The sequence below is a fragment of the Hemitrygon akajei genome, chromosome 11, assembly GCF_048418815.1.
Source record: "Hemitrygon akajei chromosome 11, sHemAka1.3, whole genome shotgun sequence".
Lineage (NCBI taxonomy): Eukaryota > Metazoa > Chordata > Chondrichthyes > Myliobatiformes > Dasyatidae > Hemitrygon > Hemitrygon akajei.
Genome location: NC_133134.1, coordinates 137,819,862 through 137,834,560, shown reverse-complemented (window position 1 = coordinate 137,834,560; position 14,699 = coordinate 137,819,862). Strand labels below are relative to the sequence as shown.

Genomic DNA, 14,699 nt, shown 5'->3' with positions numbered 1-14,699 from the left:
AAAGCGTTAGGCTACAGTTGGTCAACAATCATAACAATTTTAAAGGATAAAGTGAGAATAATGGAACGTGTGAAAGGCCCTGCCCTGATGAAAGCTACAATTATTACTAAGCAACGAAGTGGTTTAATTATTGAAATACATGTTTCTTAAATGTTTTATATGCATAGAAAGGTAAAATATATACTATATACTAAGATAAACGTTTGACTGACACTAAATAATACCAAGTGTACCTGTTCCTACTTACACAAAAATGCGACTTAAAGACGGACTCAGGAACGGAACTCATTTGTAACCCGGGGACTGCCTGTACTTTAAATCATCTCTAGATTACTTATAATACCTAAAACAATGTAAATGCTGTATAAGTAGATGTTATACTGTATTGTTTAGGGAATAATGACAAGAAAAAAAGTTTGTACATGCCCAAGCAACGAGTGCTGGACAGAGAACTTCCAGGTTTTCCCAATCTGCGGTTGGTTGAATCCGCACATGTGGAACCCGCGGATAAGGAGGGCCAACTGTATTAGAATATCATGCTTCCACTTTTGAAATCTGGCTGAAACCCAATCTATATCTACAGATTCGAATTGATGGCCAGGCTTTCAAATTATATTTCAAATGTCTATTTTACATCTTATGTCTTCTTGGATCATCCTATTCTCACCAGCATGTACTTCCAAAGAGCACAAAATGGATAACAAAACAGATTTTTAGATAAATAGAAATGTTTTTGAAGCTCAACTCCAAGGGGAATAGTAAACCGTGATTCTGTTAAATTTCTTTTTCTCCTTAAAATTGTACTTTTAAAATACACATGCAGTACCTCCCATTTTTCTTAACACTTTCACAGGTTAGTATCATATATCACGATCTGACCCTTTTTATGACCTTCAGGAGTCATAATTTGAATAAGTGTGACCATATTTCTAACTAGCAAAACTCTCCAAAATCAAGGGTCACAGGGTTGATTAATTCCACAGATCACCATTTATTTTTCAGTGTGCACTAGCTTTTCAGTGGTATTCAAAACACTGTTTACTCTCCTACTCACCTCTTGTAAAGAAAATAATCTGATTTCTCAGTCTCATTTCCAAAGTGAATTACTTCACGTTTTTCCATGCCCAACACTATCTGCCACTGTCTTGGCCAACTGTTTGATCTACTCATGAACTTTTTTTAAAATAAAACTTCCTATATCCATCTACTTCCCATGCTTAGCTTCTTTAAATAGTATCTTCAACTTTCATTGTACATTTCCAGAAAGCAGTAAAACAGAGATTGACAAAAATGCTATCTGAACTCACATGTTCAGATCATACAAGAGATCACACAACTAAGATTGGAACATAAAATGTTTGGCAAATTGATGGGTTTGATTGACAGTAATCTATTCTACAAGTGGAACAGCTTGGCTCTGATATTAAAGGAAAGTGGACATACTTAAATATCAGAGCAAAACTATTCAGAAACACTTCTCAAAGAGGATGGTAGCAATGTAAAACTTCCTCAAAAAGCAATTAAAACTTGCTAGTTGACTTGGGATCTGAAATTGACAGCCTTCTTGCTAGGCAAACATATTACAAGACAAAGCCTTTGGGCATATAGAGTGAGTTCACAGATCAGAGTCTGATTAAAAATGTATTCTGAATGATCCTAAACAGCATACACAGACTAGAGTACAATAGTATCTCTTTAACTGCAAGGTAAAATCTGACCATAAAGCAAAATAACGTGTGAGCCTTTTTGATCATTACATGCAAAATACTTTTTAAAAGAGTTAACATAGATCTTCTACCCGCCATTGTTCTGTTCAAAGTTTATACAGGACATTCTATCACACTGATCCCTTGTTCTATTCCTTTTTCAGTAATGAATGAAGTCATGCCATTTTCCTATTTTTGCTCAATGACATCCTATTAAGACATCTGTTACTACAATTCCTTATATTTGGATTTTGAAATTTTGACGTTGCACTCATACCAAATCCTTTCAGCTGTTGTTTTAAAACAAGGAGCCTTTTGTCATCTCAAACTACTGAATCTCCCATGAAACTAAGGAAAAAGGTAACACCCAAACTATATTTTATCAGAGCCATAATATTAAATTTGATTATTAAGCGAACATGCATGAATTTTTTCCATAACAATTTTAAGTAATTCAATAATTGTAAAACATTTGACAATTTTAAGGATATGGTAAATGAATGTTTTCTTCCGGAAAGAAAACTTAATATCGAAGACTAGCATTAAATATACGGAGAAAGAAAAATGCTACTGAGATTGCATCAATTTTAAATCCAACACTGAGAATTACTTAAATTTTTTTAAAAATCCCACGCTCTATACAACTGAGGCTTGAGAGAAAAAACATTTGATCAACTACAGAAAAATAATTAAAAGAAAAACAGAGGGAAGCATTATAACCATATAACAATTACAGCACGGAAAGAGGCCATTTTGGCCCTTCTAGTCCGTGCCAAATTAGATTGATCTTAGAGTAGGTTAAAAGGTTGGCACAACATCATGGGCCAAAGGGCCAGTATTGTGCTGTAGTGTTCCATGCAATTTTCAGTATCCATTTATGGACTGATTGAACATTTATTAAAACTATTTAAAATAAATATTTTATTAAGGATCATTAGCTTGTTAGCACAAGCTGATAAAAATCTAATTTTGTAACCTCTGAAAAATGGAAGCAATGTCACTATGAATGAAAAAATTATATTCAGCTATTCCCTTATGGAAATACAGGATTTTAACCTTGTTTTCATAGTATCAACCTATTTGCAAATAATTGAGTAGCTAACACTAAAAAGATCAAATTATTCCAAGTTCCATAATTATAGGTCTCTGTTTGCATTCATAACCACTCTTCCTGGTATATTTATATATATATGTCTAATAGTTTAATGCCTTTCATATACTGGGGCACAGTAAACAAAGCATCCAGCAACGTTTATAAAAATAGATTACTTTAACAAATGTTGCCTTTTTAATTAAATCTGCCTACTTGAGTCAAGGAAATGTGTACTCAGACTTCTAACTATCCTGACGAAGGGTCTCGGCCCGAAACGTCAACAGTGCTTCTCCCTATCGATGCTGCCTGGCCTGCTGTGTTCTACCAGCATTTTGTGTGTGTTGTTGTTTGAATTTCCAGCATCTGCAGATTCCCTCGTCTATCATAATTATTTAGTGCATGTCCATTGAGTGTGAGAAAATTTCCTGTTTTTTAATGCCAAAAATGCAATAGTTAGCTTTCCAAATCAAACTAGATTTGCCCATTGTGCTGAAATGCTCATCTCTTCTGAAGTTTTATGAACTGAAGCTCATCTTCACTTGCCAAAGCTGACTTGGCCTGACAGAAACTTTCCTATTTATGTTCCTAACACTTCTATACTGACAACAAAGTGGAGATCATATTGTCCCCCAAGGAATAACATTCTAAAACTTCACTAATTGTTTAGAATTTTTTCTTAAATATAACTGCCACACTTCCCATGATTAGTTCCAGATTTGAGCATTCCAATTTGGGACCATGTTTCAAAAATTTAAACTCATAAAATCTCTTGCCATCAATATTATGGACTACATCAAATTTCATGTACTACTCTGATCTACACCGATGCCTTGTTACAACATACTAAATTTAAACTTCTACTGTAGTATTCAATGCCTTAAGGAACAAAAAGAATGCCATAAATAGCAAGTCTGGCAGCATCTGGGCTGTGCATTAGTGTTTTAAATTAACAGACTTGCTGATCATCTCATTCATTGATTCCCAGATTTGGAGCATTTGCTTTTGAAAATATTTTATGGTCTTCACCACTTTAACTACTTACCACAACACAACACATCAGCACAGAAATCACCAGTCTCAAAACTTAGGATGACTTTTGCTAAACTGGACTGATAATGACAATCATATCAAAAAAACAACGTATTGGAACTCGTCTACATAAACTTCACTGTTTACACAAAAAACTTATAGCATTACAGAGTGTGGGGAAAACAAATTGGCAAAATTTAAACCCATGTTCTAAATCTTGCAAACATCAAAACTAGCTAAGAGATGAGTGGTACATTTACAATGCCGAAGACAACCCTAGGTAAACTATTACGAATTAAGAAAAACAACCTTCCGACCCCCCACCCCACCCCCATTTATAAGTGAGCACAAGAGGAATTTGTATTTGTGGATTATGTTTGAGGATCAGGATTGTCAGCAATCTGAACTCAATAATTCAGATTCAATAATCTGAATTACAAACTTCAAAAGATTCTGTACCCTATATTTCACATATTATTCTGGCATTTACTATAAACTCTTTGTTTTGATACTTAATATCTATATCACCTACATTAGAAAACATTTGTGCTCACGATTTATTAAATAATAAACAGGACATTTTCAGCTACATTACCACAATTCCTACAACAATGGAAACATTCGCTTAAGTAACATTTCCTTTCAGAAGTTCTGACAGAAGGATCCTCGGGGAAATTCGTAGAGCAGTTTGAAGTATGCGGAATTCTGCGAGATGGGGATGAAAGGGCGACTTGGAGTAATCAGGTCACGAGTCGCGTGGACGGACTGGTGAAGGGCTGTGACTCCAATAACCGTCCCGCAGGTGGAAGCTCCTGGCGGACTGCTCTCATTCCAGGGCTGTAGCCCAGCGACCAGACAGCTCACATGAGCCAGAATGCGGCCTAATCGTTTTATGTCGTCCCACTCCTGCCCCTTCCAACTACATCCGTCAGTGTAAGCGGCTTGGGAGAGTCCGGAGCCAACGTGATTTTTCTGGCCACCGCCCCCCCTCCCAATCCCCCTCCCCCTCTCCCGGCGACCAGCCAGGCCTCGACAAGCGAGCAAGTAAAAAGTTCCCAAACCGGGACCTCGCACCGCTGTCCCTTTTCAACCCCCTCCTCCCCCAACCCAACTCACCTCCTCTCTTCAAAAAGCCAACGTGCAGCTGGATTTCTGAAGAAACGAATTAATCCATTCGCTGCCAAAGCAGGAGAATGAGCCGCTTCCCCGCTACCGACACACGGCAAACACTAAAGAGAATCGGACGAACCGGCGGCGGAACCGACCTTAACCGCTTCACCTTCCCAGAGCCCCGCGCGCCACCGGAACTGATGTCGCCGCGTTACCCCAGAAACTGTGCCCGCCCCGCCAGCTGGGATCGCGGAGCTGGAGCCGGAGCTGGTGAATGTGAAGCAACTTCAATCATGTAACACCCAGCTCGCACTTTCAGGTTATGACCACCCTCGAGTGCATTTCAGCTGCGGTGCCAAACCGGTACTAACACACAAAGCGCTAGAGGGAAAACACTGGTTCAGGCAGCATCTGTGGAGGGAGAGAATGAGTGGACGTTTCGGGTCTGCACTGGGAACTCGTTGCTCCAGATATCAGCATCTGCAGTCTCTTCGGTCTGCATTTCAATTTAGATGCTGAACGAATGGAACGCACAAAAAAGATAGAGGTACTCAGCGGGTCAGGTAACACAATCTGTGGAGGGAAGTGGATAGCGGACATTTAAATTGAATCGACTTTTCTTACATCCTTCACATACATGAGTAAACATCTTCACGTTACGTCTCCGTCTGAATGTGCAACTTATATTAATTTTTAATAAATAGTATATACAGCAGGTCAATATAGCTTAGAAATACAGTTGTGTCAGCGTGAATTAATCATTCTGATGGCCTGGTGGAAGAAGCCGTCCCGGAGCCTGTTCGTCCTGGCTTTAATGCTGCGGTACCGTTTCCCGGATGGTGGCAGCTGGAACAGTTTGTGGTTGGGGTGATTCGGGTCCCCAATGATCCTTCGGGTCCTTTTTTTGCGCGTAGTTGACCCATTTCAACAGAAAGATCACATTGTTCATTTTTAAGATGCGTCGTGGGCAACGTGCAATACCTGACCGATTCTGCAAAAAAACTAATTTATTCTTTGCTTTCAAGAGAACAGTAACCTCTGTGGTAATGCAGTCTATTAACTATAACGAGCCTTTACATATGCTAGGGATTTAATCGTGTTCGGTAACCATACGCCTTTTATGGTTTATAAAATCAGATACCACCGTTGCATGATAAAATTTGATTTGCTTTCAAGTTTCATTCTTAGTCTTGCCAAATCCTCCTTTGTAAACCACTGTGGTTCACTTTACCGAATATAATGTATAAGTGAGACATTGGGAGACTGACTCGATTGTTCCCCGAGTCAGTGTAGACCAAGTCATGAAATTAACTGTACTAATCAAATGATTTTACAAACCAAAATATGCAAAAGTTTTTAATGAACGAATTGCCTATTAACTGCGATCATTTTAAAAGCAAACAGCAGTCAAATATGCAAAAGTCAAAAATTAGTATGTATTTTTGGGAGATTAGTTGAAGGTAGCTACTTGGCCAAGACACCTCTTTGCCTTGTTTGTGGTAGCAGCTGAAGTAATGGTGGGATGTATTCCACAAACCACTGATAAAAATTATTTTTGATTATTTGCTGCCTTCAACAACTTCACCAGAATTATAAACTAAGAGTTGCATGTATTTTCCCCCTCATAACTGTGCATGATTTGGTAGAAAACCTGGATGTTTATAATTTGCTTGACCCTAACAAAGCCTTCCAATTCATTTACATAGCCCTAACCAATGCAAATCTAGGCTGTACATAGCCCATCTATTTAGAAAACAAACCAAAGCTTAAATCAGCAGATTTGAGTTCCTGAAATTTGATAGTGATCTTATTATTTTTAATTACAGTATATTTCTTACTGATACTAAAAACTGTGCTATATCAAAGAACTGAGTGTCATAGACACCTCAAATTGTGTGGAGTTGATCTGTGAACTGCATTTGCAACTGGAATTATATACTCAAAAGTATATAATTATGTTCTGTAAAATCATGCAAGAGATTGCAGAGGCAAGAATAGGATGACACAGTATTTGAAAAATCATGGCAGATATATTTGTACCATTAGTATTGTTCCATTGTACTCGATTTAAATGAACTATTTCTGCATACATATTTGCAACAAATTTGCTGATAAATGTAAAACTTAATACAATATTGTACCCACAAAATCACTGTTATTCTAATACTAAGTTTCATATTCACACAGTCACCAATAAAATAGTGAGTTTGCACACACTTTGCCATGGCTTCTGAAACTACCAATGAATCACTTGTCTCTAGAAGGAAATCTATCTAGTATTGTGTTTTTAAGAAAAATTTTCATTTTTATTATCTAACACGATTGTGTTAATCAGAAATTGCATTCATTCTGGAAGCTAATTGGTTGTGTGTTGTAGGTTTTCAGTTTTAGTTGGTCAGTTTTGCTCATACTTGAGGTACATTAAGGTGAGGTTCAGTCCATCGCATACTAGTGGGCACTGGAATTGGGCAGATCTGCATAAGGACATTACTAGATGTGTTGATGAGTTTCCCCACATAACATACATGAAATTACAATGTAATACAAGCTCTTGATGGAGTATGCATGTATTTATATATAAATGCATATGACTCTCCCAATAGGATCAGCTGAAAATAGATGGCTAGCTGCCATCTTCCAGAAAGAGCAATGATGCTGCAATTTCAGTGCTTCCAAGTACTATAATAACCTCAACTAAAAGATATGCATACCAATTATGCCTTCATGAACAAAACTAGGTTTATCCTTAATATCCTTAACTGAAGTACTCTGATAGTCACTGTCAAGGCTCAAGTTCATAATGTGAAGATTTTTTTAAAAGTTGTTTAAACTTTGATTTAAGGGAGTTATTTGTTATCAGTGACTTTGACCAAACCAATGTGTTTGGAAACGCAAAAACTAACCCAAAACATTATTTGTACATTTATTACACCAACTAATTTAATGAAGCTAGACAGAACATTATTCTTGTCCTGTGTCTGTGAAACTGTTCACTGAGGGTTCACAGAACAGAATGGATCTATACCTGAAAGTTTAGAACAATAAGTATTATTGAAACATGTAAGATTCTGAGACAGAGTTCTGCTCTAATGACATTTCCCTCAGTGACAGAATCCAGGACTTTGGGACATACATTTATGAATATCAGTTCTTTATGAAAGGAATTTCTAAATCTCAAGAATTCTTGACTTCAAGGAGCCATGAATTCTAAATCATTACAGGTTTGTAGCTGACAAAGGTACATTTATGAGATCTTGTTGGAAAATGGAAATTGGAGCCAACATCAGGTCATATATGATCCATTTAAACGAAGCTACATAAAAATGAACAAACAAGATATTATGTCCACTTTGTTAATCTTCCACCACCTTGACCAGTGTACAATAGGGAAGCAATTGAGAAACAGCAACAATTTGCTTATAGTGTTTCAAAGTAAAGAGAAAGTCCAAAACCTGAAATGAGTCAATGGCCCCAAGTGATCTGTGCCTCCTAGGCAAATCACATCATCAAACAACCTAAATTACTCATACCATATCTCAGTTATTTTTGGAAATAGATCTAAATATTTATTGAAGTCAAGGAGGAAGCTGGTTTCTTAGACTGGCATTTTGAACAAATTGAATGTAACCTGCATCAGCCAACATACTTTACTTACAATATAAGCTATATTCTCCATTCTATGATTCTGAACCAAGTGAAATATTTAATCTACATCTGTACAGTTTAGCCCCTTCAGAGTTCTTCCATCCTTTACATTAGGAATATGCCAAAATTACACACACATGCCTTTCAGCCAGATAGTAATTTATTTGAATATCTTTAACAATGGAATAATATATAAATACTAAAAGATAATACACCACAGTGACAGGTTAAAGATTTGAAAGTTCATTTGGGTCTGGATACAGACTTGGAAAAACACTTGCTGATCTTCTCTAATTAAGAAACCGCCAGGCTTCAACAGGAATATGCAGAGCTCTAAGAACTCACCATACTTTATGGACACGATCCTGCAACCAAATCCATCATCCATCCCTTTTCATTTGCAAATAGAAAATCTGTTGTTTTAAGAAATCTTAAAGGGATAAAATGATTAAAACAAACCACAAGATTTTATATTCCATTTTTATTTTACACCAGAGTAACTGTACACAGCAATGCATCAAGAGGTGCTTTATCACTTTTATACTTTGTAGTCAGATTACCGAGACATAAATAATAAGAGAAAGGTTGGTGTAAAGAAACTAGTAGCATTAAGCCTACAGAGGATCAAAATGCATTAGGATGTAAATGATCATAATCATTACCAGCCAGAACTACATCCTCAGGATATTCCTACTGCACTTGAAATCAAATGACGTTCACTGTGTAAGCACCCATGGCAAAAAGCCTCAAACAGTGTCTTTAGTTAAACTTGAAAGCTTCACACCAGTTGTACACTTGCAGCCTGAAGATAGCTTTGCAAATACTGTAATGCCTCAGCATTCAAACTTGTACTGATCATCGATGGCACCTAAAGAAAATAAAACACAAAATTAATGTCATTCTTGTTTAACTTATCACACAAGATATTTAAGTTCACATATTTCATGGCAAACATGAATTTGTACCAAGAAATAATCCAAATGTCTTGTGTTCCCCAAACTGATTTCTACCCTTTTTTTAAAAAAAAAGCCCTACATATTATTTATTTCAATGCAATCTTCAAAACCACTAGTCTGTTGCATGTAACATTAGCTAAGTTTAAATTCTTGGAAAATAGTTTCAGCAAGATTTTGCGCATTTGGTAAAAACAAGAACAAAGTATGAAAGCTCACATTGGCAAGTACATAATTAAAGCTGAAGTAGGTCATTTGGCCCTTAGTGCCTACTCCAATTAATACATTTGTGAATATTTTCAGCAGCACTTTTCTTCACTAACTCCATAATCTTTTGATTCCCCCAGTATCAAAAAATAAAATCAATCGAGCTCTCCATCTTGAAAATACTCTATCACTGAATCTCCACATTCCTCTGAATGGAGAACTGAGAAACTGATTTCATCGCTGACTCAGATGAGCTGGCTATAATCTAATGTACTTATCAATAACAGAGATTCATTAAATATTCTGTCCTAAATAGAGGATAACTGTCTAGGAATGGCTTTCACTGGGATTCTCCACTTAGTTTATAAAAACCTCAATAGCATGTTGTATCAGGTTTCTGGTATCTCTGGAGCCCTTCCAGTAAAGAATCAATACTTCACATGAAAAAAAATCCTCTTCTGATTCCTCTGCCATTGCCACTACAGCATAATAAAAGTACTTTTCTCACTCTTATATAATAAGGAAACATCTCAATGTAAAGAAATCTTATTCAACACTTTTACAAAGCCCATTTGCAATACTTACTCTGCCTGGGCATGCTGTGGAGAGTTTGTGAAGGCACTGGGCCAAATGAACTCTTGGATTGCTAACAGTTGCACCAATCGGATCATGTTCTTTCTTTCCTGCAAATGCCAGCTGAGAGAAAGCAGTCTGATAGCCTGGTGCATCTTCTATATCAATGAAATGCTCATCTTCAGGAATGCTGTTATCTTCAGGCAATTCAAATAAACCAATAAGAGCTTGGAGTAAAGGAGTCCTGTTAAAATTAATATTTATTAGGAATCAATAACCTTAGGGATTCTTAAATTTCTGCCAATAACATGAGCTACTGGATACCTTTATCTCTTTAGTAGGTGAGGGGGAAATTTAGTCACAAATTCCTGTTTTAACACCCAGTCCCAGTAAAAATCCTCCCCATCCTCATCACATTCTACAGGGGTTGTACTGAGAGCATCCTGAGCAACTGCATCACTGCCTGGTTCGGAAATTGCACCATCTCGGATCGCAAGACCCTGCAGCAGATAGTGAAGTCAGCTGAGAAGATCATCGGGATCTCTCTTCCTGCCATCACGAACATTTACACTACACGCTTCATCCGCAAAGGAAACAGCATTATGAAGGACCCCATGCACCCATCATACAATCTCTTCTCCCTCCTGCTGTCTGGCAAAAGGCTCCGAAGCAGTCGGGCTCTCACGATCAGACTATGTAACAGTTTCTTCCCCCAAGCTATCAGACTTCTCAATACCCGAAGCCTGGACTGACACCTTGCCCTATTGTCCTGTTTATTATTTATTGTAATGCCTGCACTGTTTTTGTGCACTTTATGCAGTCCAGTGTAGGTCTGTAGTCTAGTGTAGCTTTCTCTGTGTTTTTTTTAATTACGTAGTTCAGTCTAGTTTTTTTGTACTGTGTCATGTAACACCATGGTCCTGAAAAACATTCTCATTTTTACTATACACTGTACCAGCAGTTATGGTCAAAATGACAATAAAAGTTGACTTGACTTGAAATAATGGAATTGAAAATATAGGACCTATTACTACTGTTACCATCTGAAGTTATACTAGCTTAGAGCTTACAAATTGTGTCAGGAGAAATCAGCACAATGTAAAACTATGAATGATGTAGTAATACCACCACTGAAACCAGTCTTCTTATGCTCTGACTCTTTGCAGTTACATTTTACTGTGTCCAATAATAATACAAAGAATCTGCATGTGAAAAAGTGAACACTTCAACTTAATTGAAGAGACTGCTCATGAATAATTCCGTAAGATAACTCCAGTTCTTTTAACAGTTTCCCTAGTAACACACAAAAGGAGCCCAATTACCCTGTATCTTTACTCACTTAGAGGTCCTTAATGAAACAGAAATTCAATTTCTGGTACAAAGCTACGTTGCATTTAACTCTTTTACCAAAAATTTTCTTGGGCCAGAATATGTACAATGAAAACCAGATACATCTGCAAAGCAGGATCTGAAGTAAAATTCCACCATCATTCTAAAACAAGCAACTTACCACAACTTAGTGTAGTCAGTGTCCATCATCGAGGGGCATTCTGTTAGGATCTTTGTAATTCCTACTGCACAAATCTTTTTCTCAATTTGCCCAGATACTTTTTGCACCTCTGGAACAACAATTTTTTCCAAAACCATACCAAACATTCTGAAATAAAAGTTAATAATTTTATTAAAAGAAAACAAATGTAAAATTTGTTAACTTAACAACTTTCAATGCCGTACATTGACCATTTAGCAAGCCATGCAAAAAAAAACAAAAATAGCACAAGACCCTCCAAATCATATGATGTTCAATAATTGTAAATAGCCATGTTCCAACCAAATTGTGAGTATGAAAAAGCTAAATGGAAGTTTCTTTCTGCAGAAATAAAATTTGCTGCCTTCAAAAATTCAGGTCAAACAGCAAAATGCTGCCTGATACACCATGTGTTTCCACTATCTGCATTTTTTAATTTCAAAGTGTTGAAACATTGTTACTTTTACCTGTGCACACACGTGCATGTGTGTATGTGTGGCGACAGCATGAAAAAGGAGACGGAAATCCATTCAAGGATTTTATTGACACCAACACAAGAAAACATAGAGGTATTTGTACTGCACTTCAGATTACTTTTTATATTTCATTTAAACTGAACTTACTTAGGTTGTATGTCATCAAAGATCTCCTGCAAAGCTATTGCTCCATATTTCACAGCATAAAGGTTAACAAACACCAGGAAACCTATGAGGGAAAGTAAAAAGAATTTCAGACATTCAGCATATGGAGAATATTATTTTCCAAGTACATGATCCAAATTCACCTAAGTACAGTTACTGCAATGTACACGTACAATTAAATAATAAAAGGTCTTATTTACTGGACCAATCATAGAATTATGGAGTGGAAGATAAAAAGATTTTTCATTTTGAAAAAAAAATTAAAATTTGAATAAAGTACTTCAAAAAATGAGCTTACTTTTAACAAATTTTGTTGTTTTTGAATTCTGAAGTCGCTGGAAAAGCAAAATGAAGATCTGTTTCCTGTATTGATGTATGACATCACTGACAAATAACAAACAAGGACAATCCATTAGTACTGTTTATTTTCTTGTTAATGTCAAGCAGTTACATAAACTTAGTCTTTACTTACGAAGGCATGTGCTCAATTATACTGTTAAGTAGGTAGAAGCCTTGATGGTCATTTGCTTTGGATGCAATTAACTTTTGGAAGACTCCTAGCAATCCTGGCTATAATTTGAAGAAAGAAACCAAGTCAGATAAAAATCCAGTCAATACCTAAGTGTCTTCTAAGGGTCAATCACTAAACAGCAATACTGGTCAAGGATTCATATTTGTCTTGATGTGGTCAGCAGATTCAGCTCTTTATGCAGTAAGTATTGGCAAATTCTCAAAAAAATGTGTTCACTACAGACAAATTCATAAAGTTTGATATTAAAGTCTACACACGTGGTGATTTACAGAAACAAGCAACTGACATTTTGGATATGATATTGTATAATAATAAGACTAAAGGATGGATAAAAATGCTTCAGGTTCATAATATGGCATAGCAGGTGTCATGCATTTAAAATTAATTATGTCTTTGATGTTGTACCTCGGTAGCTACTTTATTACGTACAGCAAATATAGAATCAGCCAATCGCATGTCAGCAACACAATGCATAAAGCATACAGCAATGGTCAAGAGGTCCATTTCTGGTTCAGACTAAAAATCAGAATGGGGAAATGTCTTTGACCATGGAATTATTGTTGTTGCCAAACAGGATGGTTTGAGTATCTCAGAAATTGCTGATCTCCTGGGATTTTCACACACAACAGTTTTTAGAGTTTACAGAGAATGGGGCAAAATACAAAAAATATCCAGTGAGATATTATCACTGGATATATTTTATCCTGTGGGAAAAAGTACTTTTGTTAATGAGACTGGCCAGAGGAGAACGGCCAGACTGGTTCAAGCTAACAGGAAGGCGACTGTAGCTCAAATAACTACATGCTACAACAGTGGTGTGCAGAAGAGCCTCTCTGAGTACATAACACATCAAACCTTAAATTAGATGGGCTACAGCAGCAGAAAACTATGAACATACACGCAGTGGCCACTTAGTAAGTGCATTTGCTGTCCCTGAAGAGGTGATTATTAAGACAAAAGTCCAGGTAACTCAAAAGGACTATTGCTGAACATTAAATTCTAGGAAATGTTTCTAAAACCTATTAAAAAAATAATTAATTGGTTGGGGAGAACAATTTCTATTGTTGGCTGCACATTATGCTTCTTCTCAAGCTTTCCTTTTCACTGCAGTTTTACAATCCCACAAAAGCAGAAAAGTCTCTTATCTCACAGACTAGTTAGTGTTCTGATTCTTAAGACTATTTCTTAGGGATTTAACTTACATATATATTTTTTTAAAATATTCTTTAGATTCTATTCAATAACAAAATTTTAAATCAGAATTATTTCCTGCTTACTTTGAGGGTATATTTGAAAAAGTTCAAGAAAAAAAGCACGTACAATTTTATCAGCTGCATTTGTAGAAATAGAACTTGCTCCTTTCTCCAGGAAAGCCTGAAGTAGTCTGACAAGAGGTGGGATGTTCCCAATACGTTCCCACAACAGTGGCTGCAACAAGTGGGGGAATAAAGCCATATAACAGGGGGAAATATCAGCACTGTGTATTTCAAGGAGTAGTGACATCACTTGGAACACATAAGGGAGGAATTCTAAAGAGAAAAAGAAACAATATGAAATCATGTTATGATCCAAAATTTCTAGTCTGAAGGTATATTTGCTATCTGTCAACTCACGTGAAAAATGGGGAACAAGCAATTTAATATCTGGCAGAATCATTATTTATCTGCTTTAATTAGTTCACA

General features: G+C 36.5%; 2 protein-coding genes across 6 annotated transcripts in view; both read right to left on the bottom strand.

Annotated features, from left to right (window-relative positions):
• stau1 (staufen double-stranded RNA binding protein 1) overlaps positions 1-5,129 on the bottom strand; it is a 51,231-nt gene extending 46,102 nt beyond the window's left edge. For 3 of the 4 annotated variants that reach the window (XM_073061766.1, XM_073061767.1, XM_073061768.1), the window contains exon 1: positions 4,945-5,129. The gene's annotated coding sequence lies outside the window, so the exon portion shown is untranslated. The remainder of the gene's footprint in view (positions 1-4,944) is intronic. The other variant, XM_073061769.1, reaches the window with a different exon arrangement.
• Positions 5,130-9,049: 3,920 nt separating this feature from the next.
• The window catches only part of cse1l (CSE1 chromosome segregation 1-like (yeast)), a 43,866-nt gene continuing 38,216 nt past the window's right edge, over positions 9,050-14,699 (bottom strand). For both annotated transcript variants that reach the window (XM_073061764.1, XM_073061765.1), the window contains exons 19-25: positions 14,338-14,546; positions 12,958-13,055; positions 12,784-12,869; positions 12,468-12,549; positions 11,827-11,973; positions 10,329-10,560; positions 9,050-9,451 (exon numbers count right to left, since the gene is read on the bottom strand). In XM_073061764.1, coding sequence (XP_072917865.1) covers positions 9,362-9,451; positions 10,329-10,560; positions 11,827-11,973; positions 12,468-12,549; positions 12,784-12,869; positions 12,958-13,055; positions 14,338-14,546 — 944 coding nt within the window. In that variant the 3' untranslated portion in view covers positions 9,050-9,361. The remainder of the gene's footprint in view (positions 9,452-10,328; positions 10,561-11,826; positions 11,974-12,467; positions 12,550-12,783; positions 12,870-12,957; positions 13,056-14,337; positions 14,547-14,699) is intronic.